General features: G+C 44.8%; 1 protein-coding gene across 1 annotated transcript in view; it reads right to left on the reverse strand.

The window, feature by feature from the left end:
* The window catches only part of Nav2 (neuron navigator 2), a 378,669-nt gene that overhangs the window by 205,724 nt on the left and 155,675 nt on the right, over positions 1-17,270 (reverse strand). The window contains exon 5 of the mRNA XM_027936586.3: positions 11,068-11,326. Within this exon, the coding sequence (XP_027792387.2) occupies positions 11,068-11,326 (259 nt within the window). The remainder of the gene's footprint in view (positions 1-11,067; positions 11,327-17,270) is intronic.

The following is a 17,270-nucleotide window of genomic DNA, read 5'->3' on the forward strand; positions in this document are numbered from 1 at the left end:
CTTCTGGGAAAGGGTAGTTTTTACTTTGCAATAAGGTCAAGTCATGTCACCTCAAATTTCATCAAGTGTAGAACATAAAAGCCTAACCCTAAACTCTTTACCCTGTGTGTACATCTCTTCTGGAAAATACTGAAAACAGTATTGGCCACATCCAGGTAAGTAGATATGAAGGACACAACTTATAATGTTGAGGAGAAAGTTGTTATCACTCAGAACCAAATACATCTGCAATGAAAACTGAAGGCCTAGTTTCAAACATCTGTCCATTTTCTGTTAACACCTGACAACCTGTCTCTGTGGCATTACTTTTTTCTTGCAGGGGGAGGAGGAGGGATACTGTGGCACTAATCACTGAGCAACTAATCATCCCTTGCTCTTTTCATTTTTAATTTTGAGACAGGGTCTCTTCTAAGTTGTGTAGGGCCTCACTAAGTTGCTGAGGCTGGCCTTAAACTTACGATCTTCCTGCCTCAGCCTCCCCAGTTGCTGGGATTATAGGAATGCACCATCATGCCCAGCACTGTGGCATTACTTTGAGGCTGAAGCCCAGTTTCTCCACACAGTTGATGATAAAAATCACAATTCTTTCTGTAAAACCAGCAGGATTTGGTCTGCCTAAAGACAAACACACACTTTCCCTTGAAATAAAACACCTCGTTTCGGATGGTTTTAAAAATAAAATCACCAGACTTCTTTGCAATATGTCTAAAGATATTATGGCCCATTCCCCAAAGAGTTAAGGGTAAGACTCCCTGAATCAGAATTTTGGTCCAGAGACTTACAAAGTAGGCTGTTTCCAATAATTAAAGTTGAAGGATGAATAAACGATGAAATATTTAGTTATATCTTTCTGTTAAAACCAACTGAGCTGTGCTTAAAAGCAACTGGAACCTCAGCTGACTAGTATCAGATCCAGTGATCAGTCTGAATTTTCAACTCATAAAGCTTTCAGGCTTCTCTTTCCATGCAACTCCATAAGCAGCAAAGAAAGTCCTCAGTCTGGAAGCATTTTAGATATAAGCAGGCAATCGCTTTAAACTTTTTCTTGTTGGCTGAGCAAGAAAGATGGTTGCAAAATAAACAGGGAACATGAGCTGGTGTGAGAGGACTGTAAAATTTATCCATTTAAAAAGAAGCTGGCCCGATTCCCCGACTGGGAGCTGGGAGAGATGGAGGGGGTTCACTTGTCCTCCAGCTAGTGACAGTGAAGTGTTGAAGGCATTGTTTCCCACCGCACCAGGATTTGCCCCCCTGTTAATTTGCCTCATCTTGTTTGGAGAGGATAGTTACCCCACAAAGGCAGGCTCAGAATCGGGTGCAAAAAACCAGCAGTTTCAGTGCCTGTGTTTGGGGTCCTGATATGACTAACACAGCTGACGAAGGAGCTCCAGCCATGGGATCTTAGGACCTCTTGGTTCTGCTTCCTATGTAAGTAGTGTCTTGCAGGCCCTTCAAGTCATGGTTATCTGAGCACTCACATCCAAGAGTGCAGATACGGATTCTTGGATTGGACTTTTAACCCAGCTATGGTCTACAGGAGTCATTATGCCCACAGATAGGCCTGGAAAAGAATTATGGACCTGTTTCAAGATGGTGGCACAGCAATGGTATTAAGTGGTACAGGTAACATGGGTCACAGTATTCTGCTTCAAAATGGGGAATTTGCGAAGAATAGGGAGGCAAACAAGCAATGAAGAGGAAAAGATGCATTTCTTCCAGAGTTCCTGGAGAGTTCCCATTGTGCTGATCCAAGACTGAACCCACAGAAGATTTTTAGGACAGCTTATGGACTCTACAGAGCAAGAATAGGAGGGGACAGGTACAAGCCTGAATCAGGTAGGTTGTCAGGTCCTCTGTGAGGTAGTTGTGGTATAATGGATAAAATACAGGATTTTCTACCCTCGAGACTTTGGACCAGTCTCAAGACAACTCTGAGATTCATACTTTTTCTTCTCTCTCTCTCTTTTTTTTTAAATTTTAGTTGTCTATGGACCTTTTATTTATTTATATGTGGTGCTGAGAATCAAACCCAGTGCCTCACACATGTTAGGCAAGTGCTCTACCACTGAGCCACAACTCCAGGCCTGAGATTCATGCTTCGACTGTAACTTTGGAATAATTATAAACTACCCAGTGAGTTAGTTGTAAATTATAAGTACTTATTGCATGTTATTTTCCCTTCTTATCCTCTCTGCTGAGCACAGATTCATAAAGGAATTGGACACTTCCATAAAGGAAACCTGCAACGGTACAGGAAAGAATTAGATAAGGAAGGAAATAGCAGGGTCTAGTTTAAAGGATCAGAAGAGAGGCAGACAGAACTCATCATATGAGATCAACATTTTCAGAGAAACAGACTTTGTCAAGCAGGGCTCTACATCTAACTAGAGATGTCTGGATTTACAAAGACAGTTCTGGGTTTCCTATAGGTGGTCAAAGTCAGTTTATCTTCAATGAGGCATGGACCTAAACGCTCCTTTGATGGGAGTGGCACATCCCTTGGATGGCTGCAGAGTTGTGCCATGTCTTCTAAGACACAGATAAGGAGCTATTGAAGGCTTTGAATACAGCTGATAGAGAAAGGTTGGCACTCAGCCACCAAAATTCACTACAAGGCTCCAGCCAGCTCATGTCACCCACTACCAAGCCATGATATTTGGCTTGACCAAATCAGAAAACCAGGTGGAGACCAAGTAGTATCTTCAAAGGTTCATGGAATTGATGCTGACATCGTAGTGTGAAACTTGGTTTCTGCTGTGAATAGATTTGGACTATTGCTTGTTCCAAAGTTAAGCCCCCTCCCTCTCTTCCAAAGGTTTAGCCAAGTCCACCTCACATACAAAGGCTGTGAACAAATGTATGGTGGGTTAGAAGAACTCATCCACAGGGGAACCAAAACATCTCTTAGGATAATGAATTGATTCATAAATGGAATTAATTCAGACTGAATTTTAAGTACAGAATTCCAAGGCCAAAGGACAACCAGAGAATGAAGATTCGTGTGTAGTCACAGGGAGACACTGGACTGTCTACGAGCTGAAGAAGGGCAGAGCTAGCATGCTTAATCTTACCTAGATTTTAAGGGGCTGGCTGACCCCAGCTGATATCTAGGTTACATGTACACTGATTAACTCTGCAAAGTTCAAAAGTTAATTCAGAGCAGGAAAATGATACCCTCATAGGTTGGTGGGATGACCAGGAACCCCAAAGAAAGACTTGGCATGTTGAAGGGAAATGTGACTAGGTGAAAAAACACAGCGGGCAGAGCATGCCATGCAGAGAGAAAACCCATAAAAAGCACAGAGTAAAGACTCCATGTGTCCTGACACTTGGACACAGCATGGAAGGGAATGAGGCTGGAGAAGGGCAAGACCTTGTAGGTCATACTATGAAGCTTGGACTTTGCCCTGCCCTCTAGAGATGAGGCATTAATTAAGAGGCTGAGAGCGGAGCTGAAGTTAAAAGCAGAATATCTTTTCATCTACCAGTGACACAGACTCTAGGCTTTTGGCTAAACATTTTGAAGTTCATTAATGTTAACGTCCCTGTTTGTCACGGAACTCGTATCAACCTCCAGCCTGGGAGCATATGCTGTCAGTAGCATTAGAATCCTGACTTGCTGAGAAGCTGGGTCTTGCCCACATGGAAAAACTACAGGATCTCGACAGATGCTGCCCGCTGTGCCTGCCTTGCTAGAGCTGGGCCGCGAGAGTGGAGCCAGGCAGGTCAGCCTCATGCCATTCACAGCACTGAAGGGTCCCAACAGCTCCTCTCGGAAAAGAACTTGACCTCTCATGATCATTCCATGTTCAAAATGACAGAGGGCACAGATGGGTTCTCTAGAACACACACATCTTACTTTTAAAAAAAAAATTAAGTTTAAGGGAAGTGGTCTATAAACAAGGTAGGGAAAAACTCTTGCTGCTATTAGAGCCATGGGCAGTTTCTCCAATGTGTGCAGAACCAAGCAGGTAGGGCAGTAAAACTGTCATTCCTTGCATATAACCTACCAGCGTGTCCCCGCTCCTCTGCTCCACGCACTGTACGTGCTGTTGAGAAGAAAGCAGTTCTCCCCCAAACCACTTCAAAGGCTGGGAACACAGGGGCGCCCTTCCCAGGAAGGATGGCAGCTTGTGTGCACATGCTGGGGGGGTGGGTGTTCATAATCAGAGATGCTTTTTGCCAGACAAGATGATTAAATGCTAAATCTCTCATTTCCACAGCATCTGCTTTTCCACAGCTAAGCAGAGAGGACTGACTACTAACTCCACAGATTCTGTTCTATGAGACAGTTGTGTAGGGATCGACGCTGTGAGACTTTGCTAGACGTGCTCTGGTTGCTTTACCTGGCCCAGATAAACCCTAAAAGCTAACATTATCATGTATCTGCCATTTGTGGTACACTGATTATTTGCCAGGTATAATGGAATTGGAATGATTTTATTTAACTCTCATGACATTGAGAGAATCAGGAACTACTCCATCTTACCAATAAGGAAACACAGGCTGACAGAGGCTGAATAATTTGTCCAGCCAGTCGTGATGACTATATCTCCTAGCCACTGTGATTTTCTGTCTCTCAAAGGCAGAATAAGCCTACATAGCTGTGGCTCACCAGGGATACCAGTAAAACAATATGATCAAAGGCTGAAATCCATGAGGTCCATTAGCCTGCACCAATTCCCTGCATGGGCCCCTTTCCCACAGCCAAATTCAAGGGGGAGACTCCACACTGGGGTCAATGTTGCTGGTTCCTGTCCAGGTGTTTGGCTCTGGCAGGTGTTCAGTGTTTGCACTCCAACAAGAGACCTATTTCCAGGACTCTGAAGAAGGTGGCCTGTTCAGCCAGAAGGGGCAGAGCAGCCTCTTGGCAACCAAACTAATGCTATACTTAGTGGTGTGTAATCAGCTAAAATTCTCATCTGGATCCTACTGGACGCTGGGGTTGAGAAAGTGGTGAAAGGCAGGGCTAGAGATTTTAGGCAAATAATAAAACAAAGAACATCCCTTTATTGGCCTTATTACACCCAAAAGAAATTCTAGGTGAGGAATGTGACCTTAAAGAGAAGCCAGACCAGACCATGTGAATCTGGGGTAGGGAAGGCATGAACATCCCCGCATCCTCCAGCTCTTCCTTTCTTCCCACTGCCTCCTTCCATTATCTGGGAGAGATAACAAACCATGCATGGGCTGGGCATGTGCTTCCAATTAGATATCTTCCCAGCTAGCTCCTGTTTCCTTTATCTTTCAGAGCTGAGCACATCGTGGGAACAGACACTAGATTTCAGGTTTCCTCCAAGCCTGCCCCTCCCCTCTCCTTTCATATGCATGTGCATTTGCATGACTCTCGAATTAACTGGGAACAGCCTGCCAGAGCAGTGGTGTCAGCACTGAAGCCTCCTGCTATTCAGCAGGGAAAGCAGTCACAAACAGGTTCCCTCCTGCCCCAGGAACCAAGTGTGGGTAACAGGCTGATGTCCTGTAACCACATGGTTTCTCCCTCACTAGCCAGGCAGATCCTGGATTGGGTCTCCCCACAGGGAAGCTTTTCAGAAAAGAAAACTCTGGTTAGAAGAGGCACCTGGAGCTGGCAAAGTGGGGCAGTTAGCTCAATATGGATTTGAACATGAATGAATGAAGACAGCTACAAAGGGTAGCTCTCCCTTTACTTTTAAATGAGAGTTCAGTGAGAAGTCAACACAGACACTAGTCATAGCACTGGAGGAGAATCCAACCCAGCAGTGATTTCTGTTTGGATGCTACAGGAGCAATGTGAAGAAAAAAACCAAGAGTAGCAGTTTATCAGTTTCCACAACCACACAAATCACCAGAATATAAGAGAATGAAGGAGGGAGTGGTATAGTACAGGGGTTCAACTGAGGGTTCTGGGGTGAAGCCATCAGGTTCTAATCCTCATTCTTCCACTTTCTGTGTGACTTTTGGCATATTACCCAACATTCTAAATTTTAGTTTTTGTCATCTGTAAAACAGAGATAATGACATGAGCTACCTCATGAAGACTGATAAGATAATGCATTCCAACTGGTGAATTAAAATAACAGTAGATATAACAATGTAACTGGCTTTTCCCATACCCCAGAAAGCATCCTAGGATTCAGGATAGGATGCAGCAGGGAGGGAGGTCAAAGTCTGAATCTGAGAGAATTAGTTAGTGAGCAAACCTATTTTGCTCCCTGGTAAGCCAGGGCATCCCAAAACAAAGACAAGACAGAGATGCCCTGCTGTTTTCTATTCATGCTTCAGATCTTTGTAACTCAAGAGAAAACAAATCCCACACTAGTAATTTTTAGCAGCAAAAACAACAAAAAGCACAGCACACATGAATGAGATGCAGGTGAGGACAGATTAGCGCCAGGACAAAGCAAGAAAGAAATTTGTCATTAAATTGTCAAAAAAACTACCTAGAAACTCACCTTTCTCTAAATCTGAATGGACTCTGGTGACCAAGCAGTCAAAGGCAAAGATCAAATGAGCAGCATGTACACTTCCAACTAACTCCCATGCTGTCACTCACACACACACACACACACACAAAAAAAAAAAATAATCCCACAGTCACTTTCCAAACTTGCCACCACTGGATCATTAGCCAAAGCATGTTTGGTTTTCTGGAACTGCAAACACGAAACAGGGAGAGGAATCAAAAGGAAAGTCAGCCAGCACAGAAGGAACAAAGGAACAGTGGATTGGGTTTAAACCATGCTTTGCAGGACACAGAGAAAGTCTAACCTAGAGATCTTTTTCTGACCCAGAGTGAAGCGGATGATTTTGCTCTGAGATGAGTCCTTGGATGAGGCACTGCATGATAGGGAAGAAAAGAGTGGAACAGATGAGTGAGGAGAGAAAAGATACAAACCTTAAGAGCCTAGCACAAGGAGGCTTTTTCCCCTCCACACACTTTTTTCCTTCTACGTCCAGCTTCACTGATACAATATATTTCCAATATGAAGAAAGTGCAATCAAAACTATTTAAGAACTTTTATGCTTCTTCCCCCCTTAAATACCAATATCTTTCCTGCTTCCAGTCAGCACAGGTTTTCTTCATACCTTTCTAAAATTACAAGATGTTTAAGGTATAAAGTATTTACAAGGCATAAAATAAAGATGCTTAGGTAAAATATTACTTTATACATTTCTGAAACATTGAGATGTATCTATTTCATAGGCGTGTTCAACTGGGGTACTTCTCAGGTACATAACCTCAACAGTCCATAAAGTCGATCCCAAACAAAGGTATAGGTGCTGTAAATTTTGCTGGTCTTAGAAATATTTGCTTTTATTGCTATAGAAATGACCGCTTAAAGCCTGTTGAAATTTTGAATTCTGGTGGCTTTTTTTTGGACCATAAATTTGTACATATGAAGAATCTTGGTTAGGCTTAAAAGAAGAACAATTTGAAGTTATTTACTGCCTTCTGAATCATAGAAGTGTTTCTCTTTCTTATATTCATGTATCTTGTACCATGATCATAAAAGGATCTGAAGTGAGAAATACAGTGTTGGTTTCAGTGTTCTTACAAAATGAAGAGAGAGAAAAGAATGGAGAGGAAAAAAAAAAAGTACTTTTCTAGTTTTTTTCCTAAATAACTGAATATTGATCACCGGTAAGGTAGACACAGATAGATGTGTGAGTCTTGGAGACTGTTCTAGACGCTAGATGGGTGAGGAATTTCATGGGGTGATATGTGGTTCAAGTTCTCGGCCACCATGTAAATTGTGAGAGTTGCTGAGGGGAAGAGGCAGAGTGAGTCTCCACAAGGGTGCCACAGAGGAGGGCTCTGAAACCTTCCTGCCAATTTCCTGGACTTCCTTTGCAACCCTCCACAACCCCTTCATTAGCCAACTTCATGGAAAGCTGCCAAGTTGTAATGCTCACCACCCCCCAAGAAGTGCTGGACTTACATGGCTTCAAAATGGTGCCGAGGCAGGGTTCTAACAGGAGGCCCAAACAAACCCGGCATCTGGGACTCCCATCAACATCGGACACGAGTGATCAAGGGTCCGGTCATTTCCATTGGGCCTGGGTTATCAAAGCTAGAATCTGGGGCTACCCATACAATGGCACTGAGCCAGAGATGGATGACATCATTCTTAAACTTATAGCTAGCATGTTAGCATGGGATCTCACATCACTAGACCTTGAGAACAAGATTATCCTGTGGAAGGAGCAGTAGAAATTATCCATACAAAATGGACAAAACCAGCCATCTGCAGACACAACCCAAACTGGACAAGATAAAGGTGTAAATGATGATATATAGCTACTGTGGAGCCCCACTCTAAAGTCACCATTCTGTAGCATCAGAAAGTCAGATTGGCAGGAAACACTATGCAGCTAGAATAAATGAATGCACTGGGTCTGGGGTTGTGGCTCAGCAGTACAGCGCTCGCCTAGCATGTGCAAGGTGCTGGGTTCAATCCTCAGCACCACATAAAAATAAATAAATAAATAAAATAAAGATATTGTGTCCAACTACAACTAAAACCAAAATATTTTTAAAAAAACGAATGCACAAACCTGGCTTAAGTGAGTTTGGCTTGTCTTTAGACAAAGCATTTAGTACCAGGACTTTTTTTTTTTTTTTTCTTACAGGGAGATGCGTGCTGACTAGAACATCTGGTTCTAGTAAGAAAACAAACACCTACCATGGAAACGGATGCTTCAGGGTAGCATGGCTCAGTGACCCAAAACTGGGTGTCTGAACACATGTTCCTTGGAACCCTATACAGTGAGATGCTTTATAAAAATAGATGCTTCTTTCCACATCGCCTTCTGCAGGTTTACAATTCACACCTGCTCCTCTCCCAGCCTTCCTCATCTCAATAAATAATACCACCACTTAGCTAATTGCTTGAGTCAGAAATCTAGGCTTCACCCGGGATTCCTCTCTTTCTCTCACTCCAGAGAAGGAATCTGTTTCCAGGCCTCTAGGCTCAAACTCCAAAATATCCTGCATGCGTCCATCTCCACACCTGTCTCACCAGCTTTATCTTAGCCACTATCCTCTCCCGGACTGCAGAAGCTTCTTAATTGGAATCCTTTCTTCCATTCTAGCCCATCTACCATTATAGTCTCCAAAGAGAAGCAATGGTGATTTTTTTTTAAAAAACTGTAAATCCAATCAGCCTCCTTTGGTAGCATGCAGGTGCCTTGCCTGTCTCATTCATCCTGACTCCCATGTGCCTAGAACAGTGCTGGGCACATAGAAGGCTTTGCAGTAACTAAATACAAGAATGCACATTGGCAGTTTCAAGGATCTGAGCAGACTTGCAGTAAGAGTTGTAACACCCTAACCCAGGTTATCTCCCCATTTCTACCCCTCCAGAATCCTTCCCTCATAATACAACTCAAGTGAACACCCTAGGAAGTAAATGAACTCTACAGAATGCAGTTTGGGAAATGATGCCCTGATCTTTTAAGTCATCCAATGCCAAGGAACCTCTGCCCAGGGAAGGGCTTCTATGCGGGCAGGTCTCCAGGGAAAGTGGGCAGTGCCTGGCTGCATGGCTGTCTGTTCCTCATTGCTATTCCAGGCATCTCTCCTATCCCACAAATTTCCATAATGGATATAATTAGATAATTATTTAGGGGGCCTGATTCACATTACACCCATCACTGCTGGTCTGAACAGCCTCACAAGTGGGAAATTACACTTTTCGTGAGAAAAAAGCTGCAACTATCCATAAGGCAGCTGCCAGACTTGAGCAGCTTTGGGTTTTGCCCAACTACCACAGGTGACAAAGGGTATCAAGGTGTTTGAGAAGCCTTATGAGTATCAATGCTGGATTCTGGGACACTGGAAAGAAAAGGCATTACTTTGTAGCACACATTAGATAAAATCAAGCAATCACTTTGATCAGTGACATCAGGTTTTAAAGCTAAAGACTGACAGAAAAGAAAACAATTATTATGAGCTTTTCCACAGAACTTTATCATAAGCCAAGAACTTTCTAGTTCCTAACCCTCCACTTTTATTCTGCCATTAAAACAAATGATTAGCTGGGAGCAGTGGTGTACACTTGTAATCCCAGCTACTGGGAAGGCCAAGGCAGAAGGATCTAAAATTTGGGACTAGGCTCAGCAACTTAGCAAGGCCAATTCAAAATAAAAAAATTAAAAGGGCTGGGGATGTAGCTCCATGGTAAAGTACCCTTGGGTTCAATTTCTAGTACCAGGGTAAAAAAATGATTTGCATGGCGATCTTCTGCAGAGTTGTTTAGGAATGCAACTATTCTCATTGTAGTAGACAGTCACTACAGAGGCATGCCTCCTGTGCACTGCTCTGTGGTGAGTATGAGTGGCAAGCATCAGTCCCTCTGGGAAGGTTGGCAAGGTCCAGGCACTAATCCTTCAGGGATCAATCCTGTGCAATATGATTTTTCCCCAAGTTCAACATAATACAGCTCCCACCATGTAAGTTCAAGACAACCCAGTCACATTCATGGTTACTACCAATGGGGGACAACGCTCCACTTAGGGAAGGTGGCTGGCTACTCCCGGGCTAACACTTGCCACCTTTCTTTGGCATGTTTTTTCTCTCTCTGCTCTGGAAAAGTGGAGGCATCTGTTATAACAGAACTTTTACCTCCACCAAGTAAAATGACTTAGCTGTCCCACTCCAAAATCCTTACTCTGCTTTACCCAGTCATCCTCCTTTCAAAAGCATGGCTGTGTCTCTCTCATCTGTTCAATAAATTACTCCAACTTTGAGCATTCATCTTGTAGGCCAACACCCAGAAGGGGTTTGAAGTCTATTTTAGGGGCTATTTATAACATATGAGCATGTGTGTAATGGGCCTGAGTCATGGCAGGAGCAGCTAATTAGTGCTGGCTGCTGGCAGTGCTGACCTATAAAAGTACACATCTCTGCCAGGCACAGGAAGAGGCCCCTTGCATCCACTTCCAAGGTCGTGTGAATTCCTAACTACCAGTAGCACTTAACATTGAAGAAGTTTCAATGAAAACCATAGATGATACAAATTATAATTTAGGGTGCAAAGAACACCCGAAAAACAGGCATTTCGGCCGGCAAGGAAGGAGCCCCACCTGGACTGCATTTCGGCTTGTGCTTTTGAGGGCTGATGTGGCGCTGGCTGGTGAGGCTGGCACGGGGCTTGGGGAGTGGCTGGCACCTGTTGCTGAGGAGTGCCAGCCTGGCACTGGGAGGGGCCCCCTGCCACCTGAGACCCAGCAGGCGGCAGAGGGGAGGAGAGGTGCTGCTTCTGGGGCTGCTGCTGTTGTTGCTTGTAGCGAGAGAGGCTGAAGAAGAGGCCTAGAATGGCCTTGAGGTTCCCATTCCTGATTTCTGCAAGACAATAAAGAGACTCTTGTCAGCTGTTGGAGTCCTATCTTTTTCCCACTCAATGGGCTGCTTCAGCCCTCACAGGAGTTTAATTCCTAGAGGATATGACAGACTTCCTGAACACTTAATTGGGATCACAGTCAATTAAACGCAGGCCAAAACCACAAAGAAATTAGCTTATTCTCCCCTCTGGGATTAGAGTGGATACACCAGGCAAGTCAAGACTGGATGTCTGGCTAGTGCCAAGAGGAAATTCTCAGTAAGGACACCACTGAAAAGCAGGCTTCCCCAGCAAGACTGTTCTTGTTCTGCAGGCAAAGCGGCCGATCCTGGACAGAGGCACTCTCTGGCACTCTGAGAGACGCACTGGTCTGGCCTGCTCTGCCAAGTTCATGTTCCAAGCCTCGAGCCACACCACGCGTGCCAAGTGGCCACCATCCCACTCCCAAATCCTCACTCTGCTTTACCCACTCACCCTTCTTTCGGATACACGGCTCTGCCTCTCCTGTCCATTGGATAAATAACTGTAATTTGGGATGGGTGTAGGGACAGACTATAAGGACTGGCTTCCATGAGGAACTCATACAAAATATCATATTAAAATAAATTAGAGCAGAGTGGGAAGCCTACTTCTGTTATTCCAGACAGTAATTTTTAGGATGTTAAGATGCCTTTGCCTCAAGGCATGCATAAAGAGTTGTGGAGAAGAATAAAACATTTATTCGCAGGCAGAGGTTATGGATCGCCAGGGTTTCTCCATGAGCCCTTCCTCCTTTTATGCAGTATTTTAACACCAAATGCTGAAAGCAAGAAGCTAAACTGATCCTGAGGAGTAAGGTACCAGGGCCACCCACAAGAAGGGACAGGAGGAGACTTGTGGGGGAAACAAACCCGGACGCCTCTGCTTCGCTGCAGCCCTGGACTGGATTTCTTCTCAAAAGGGCAAGGGGCAAAGAAGGACACGCACCAAGGAAGCTCTGGGGCCTTGCTAGAGAGGTGGGGGGTGCACACCCTGCTTAGCACTGAGCTGGGGAAAGGCTATTCATGAAGAAACAGTGCTTCCTCCAGGGTCAGTGGAGAGGCAGAGATGTGAATGGAGTCCCTTCCGAACAAGCCCTGTCCCCTGCACAGGAGGAAGAGCAGCCTGCCAGGGCATCGGTCCTGGTGTGATCTGCTGTTTGGCCGGAACTAACTACTTTCTGCTGGAGTATCCTTTTCTCCAGGCACTGGAGAAACTGACAGGACCCACCTCTGGAATCCAGCCTTCACACAGTACGTTGGGAGCCAGCAGGTTCTGATCACGGAACAGAGCCGACAGGAATACAGCAGTCAGAAAACCTAAGCCATGAGTTCCAATCTGCACTCTATCAATCTCTTGCTGTGCCACCTGAGGCAAGTCACTTAATCTCTCTGGGTCTCAGGAAAATGACAACATCAACACCACCCAGGCCACCATACAAGGTTGTTTTGCATATCAAATGAGAATATATGTGTGAAAGTGCACCATTTATAGTGAAGGGCTTCACTGCTCTTAGTTATCTTATGTAAACAAAAGCCCCGGAATCCTGAATAAGATTATCATACAGCTCCAGGTTTGATGGAGACTCACATGAAGAAGTCACACACCTGTAGCCACCTGGGTGGACAGTGACAGGAGTGAGGGGAAAAGTTGAAATAAGCCAACAATGTTCTGGCCTGCAGTTTTGCACCTAGGAAGAAACTTGGGGAAACAGACAATTTTCTCTCAAAACTGAAATCACTGGAGGCAGAACATAATGCTAATCATGGGGAGAGAGGCAGCCTGGGTTGCCTTTTACAGTGATCAGGTTGCTGTGTGGTTTATACCAAGCACCATTACTAGTAAGAATGTGCCAGGCTGAGCTCTTCCCATGCACCATCTCTCTTAATCCTGGCCACCTGAGAACTAGGTCGTGCTCCCCTTATTTTGTTTACAGGGAAGTAGAAGTTCAGAAAGGTTTAATGACCTTTCCAAGGTAATAAATCCTGGAGCTGGGACCTAAATCCAGGTATTTCCAGCTCCAAGTCTGGTATCCTGACATGGTCTAACTTGGCTTACATGTATACCCAGTCTGTGTGATGAATTTAAAAGGAGACCAGATAATGTTCTATTTATTAAGCTAGCTCTTAGGCATATAAGTATTCTTTATTCTTCTGGTGTGTCAAACATCCCAGAAGATATTTTATATGTTGTTGGAAATTTATTTATTTATTTTTATGTGGTGCTAAGGGTCAAATCCAGTGCCTCGGACGTGCTAGACGGATGCTCTACTGCTGAGCCACAACCCCAGCCCCTCTGAACATATTTTTTGAAGCTATGGAAGAAAACAAAGAGGAGAGGGACTTAACAATTCAGCATATCCATGGGCTCAGGGCTGCCCACTGTGAAAAGTCAGTACATCCCTGTCAGCACCCCCGTAACCCACCAGCCAATCCCACTGCAGAAGATGGAGCCAGTGCTATCTCTGTCTCTAGCTACTGTGGTCATCAAACCATTCACTGCTCATACCGGTTTGTACCATTGTTCCTTAAAGCATGTTTAGCTGCCAAAGAGTATAATTTTCCTCTGGCAAATCCTCTTTTTCTTAGGGGATAGCACTATCACAAAGAGAAGTGATTTTCTTGGAGCCAGAAAACTCTGGGGTCAAATCTCTATAGTCCATTTGCAGACTTTGATTTGTTGCAAGATTCAGCCTCTCTGGGATTCAGTTTTCCTCTCCTGTAAAATAAGCGTATGTCGCATCGCACCTTCCTATGGGGCTCTTAGGAGAACTAAGTGAAGGTGGAAGGAGAAAAATGAGTGCAAAGCACTTGGGACCTTGCCTGACTCAAATTCACATTTTGGCTCAGAAAATATGGCCCCCCTACCTGCAGCTTCCTCAGAAACCCATTCAGGGCTCTCTACCCAAACAAAGCCCAAGAAGAGGATCGCTCCCTTCTCCCCCTAGGCCAGTCACTGGTATCTGGAAGGAAATCAGTTATGAATAATCTCATATTAGAGAAAATGCAATGGTGACTTTCTTTCTGATATTTAAAACAGCTTTATGAAGGTATTATATAATTTCTATCAATAAAGTTAGGTGTTCAATTCAGTGTTTTTAAAGTAAATTTAATAAATTTACTTACATTTAATAAATTTAGTTTTAGGATATTTCTATCACCCAGAAAGATTCCTTATACTCAATTGCAATTGATTCCCAAACCCACTTCTAGGCATCCACAAATACACTTTCTGATTCTACAAATTTGTCTTTTTTTGGATATTTTATGTAAATGGCATCATGTAATATGCAGTTTTTTTGCATCTGGCTTCTTTCACTTCACATCATGTTTTAAAGGTTGGACTATGTTAGAGAATTTATCAGTTTCTTTATATTGCTGAGACGCATCTCATCATATGGATATGCCATATTTTGTTTACTTATCTCACTGATGATGGACATTTGGATTGTTTCTTCTTATTTTTTTTAGATCACAAAAAAAAAAAAAAAAAATCAAGAGTGGTGGATGCTCTAAAAGTCCAGAGTCTAAACCATGGGTGGTCTACAACAGACAGTATCCAAAATAGCTAGAACCGTGTTCCTTCCACATTTCCAAGGTATTTGTCTGTGTTCCACGAGGCCTGGCTCACCAGCTCCATAGAGAAGTCTAAAAACAAAATCTGCAAGCCCACAAGAATGTTTCCCTCATGGCCCTTCCCAAGGTGTGGGAAAAGGACTATCATTTAGTGTCTGATCCACACACCTCCTCACCTTCTAGACTTCCTTCCTTCTAGAAGGAATATACACAGACCTAAGTTGTTAGGCTATCGATGACTTGTCCAAGGGGACCCTAGATAACTGAACACTGGAATCCTGCTCTTCCTCTTCCTGCAGCCATCCTCATGCAAACTGGAGGACAAACTGCACAGGTCACAGTCCCATTATGTTAGAATGTTCCATCGCCTGGTGCCTAAGTTGTTTGGTTTCTGGCTGATCTCTTTGTCCCCACTGGCTGGTCCTAATCTGCGGAGATGCTGTAGGTAACATCGGGTATGATGGGAAGTGAAACAGAGACGTTATTGTCTTTCAACATTTTTTAAGAAAAACCTCAGGCCTGGTTTCCAAAGTAATGGAATAATCCAATACAAAGAAACCTGCTCTAGCGAGTAGAATGATTTGAAGCCAAAAGTCGGGCTGCTCTGCAGCAGATCACAGGGGTGCAGGACTCCTATTTGATTCCCCACTGCTACAGTTGTGTGAGGCTCCCTGACTAACAGGGGACTGTGGTTCCTATGGTCTGTTCCTGAAGATGGATGGGCTACATAACTGACATGGGCCACCTCCCTTTCCACCCACTCCTGTGGCCCTTTGGGTCCTGCCCACAAGCCTGCCAACTGTGCTCGTCACAGGGGAGGAGGGATGAGAAGGTGGGGGCAGAGCCTCTGCGGCCACTGGGACAGAGGAACAAAAATAGTCCACTGTGTGCCCACTCAGTTGAGGTGGGCAGGAGAAATGGAAATATTCCACGGGCTGTCTTTACCCAATAGGTCCAGTGAATGCCCCTACCGTCTGGCTCAGGATGAAAGGAGGAGCAAGCTCAGTCTCTAGGTCTCTGGCCATCAGGAGAGACCTGATCGAGTCAGTGACAGATTTCCCTTCAAAAGCACACGCTCCTCCAGAGTCACCTGCATGGATCTTCCTGCCTCCATTTCTACAATCTGCTAGTTTGATAAAGAACCAGCCCTTTGCCTCCATGTCCCATCTGCTGACTAGGCTTCCCTTCATCTCACTTTTTCTGCCTGGCAAATGAGCTCTCATTCCAGAACACCCAGGAAAATATCACCCCTTTTGTGAAGCCCCCTGGCTGCCCCAGGTGCAGCTGACCTGCCTTTTCTTGGCCACCAGTGAATCCTGTAGGTAGCAGAGCTCTCTTACTAACTGGGATCAAGGGTAGTTTTATACAATTGACTTATCAGTGACCCTCAGTACCTAACACTGTGCCTGGTATATAGGATGCACCCAGAAAATACAAAAGAATGTGCCTTACCCTGGACCTCTGCTTCTCCACTGAAGGAGGTTGGGGGTTCAGGGTCAAGTAGTACAAAGCCCAGGTGATCTCAAAAATGGCCAAAGATGAGGGCCATTCTCCCTCCCAGGGGCAGGCTGACAGACAGCTGTGACAGGTGGAGTTCCTGTCAGGAAGGATTAGAGGGTGGATCTTGAACATCACCTCAGGGAAGGAGAGGTCTAAGCCCACAGGACCCTGGCAAGGCTCTAAGAGCACAGAGATGTGTCTGAGCTTCAAGCTGCAGGAACACTGAGGGGGCAGGAGGTCTGGGCCAGGGAAGGCTCACACCAGCAGCACCTCCAGGGCTGGGTGGCTGCAATTGCTGCCCCCAGGCACCCGCTGTTTGAGCCCGGGAACAAAGGCTCTCTGTGGCTCTCTAACGTGCAGGTTGGGGCAGGCCTGTGCTGCAACCTGCAAGGACAGGTGCACACACCTTCCTGGTTGTGAAGCAGCTGCAGTCACTGGGAAAGGGTGGAGATGTACCTATGGGGCTTTCCAACCACCATGTGTTTGTTTTTCATCAGAGGAGGCACCCCAGGGCACTCAATCATCTTCAAAAGGAAAAAAAAAACATTAAAACTACATGATTCTTTTAAACACTAATGCTTTTCTAATAGATATGCAGGTGGCTGGAGACAGCAGGCCCCTGAATCAGCAAAGGAGGGCAGCTTAGCCACTGCCCATGGGTGCATGTAGCATCCCGTGTATAACTCCAGCTCTTTGGGCCTTTGTTTCCTAATCTGCTTAATGGGGATAATGGCAACACTGACCTCAGTGAGTTGCCAGGGGATTAAATAAGACACGAATGCTCAGTGACTGACACATGGTATGTTCTCAATAAACTGATCCCATCCTATAATCCCACAAGAGGTCAGGTGAG

This window comes from Marmota flaviventris, chromosome 9, assembly GCF_047511675.1.
Source record: "Marmota flaviventris isolate mMarFla1 chromosome 9, mMarFla1.hap1, whole genome shotgun sequence".
In the NCBI taxonomy this organism is placed as follows: Eukaryota; Metazoa; Chordata; class Mammalia; order Rodentia; family Sciuridae; genus Marmota; species Marmota flaviventris.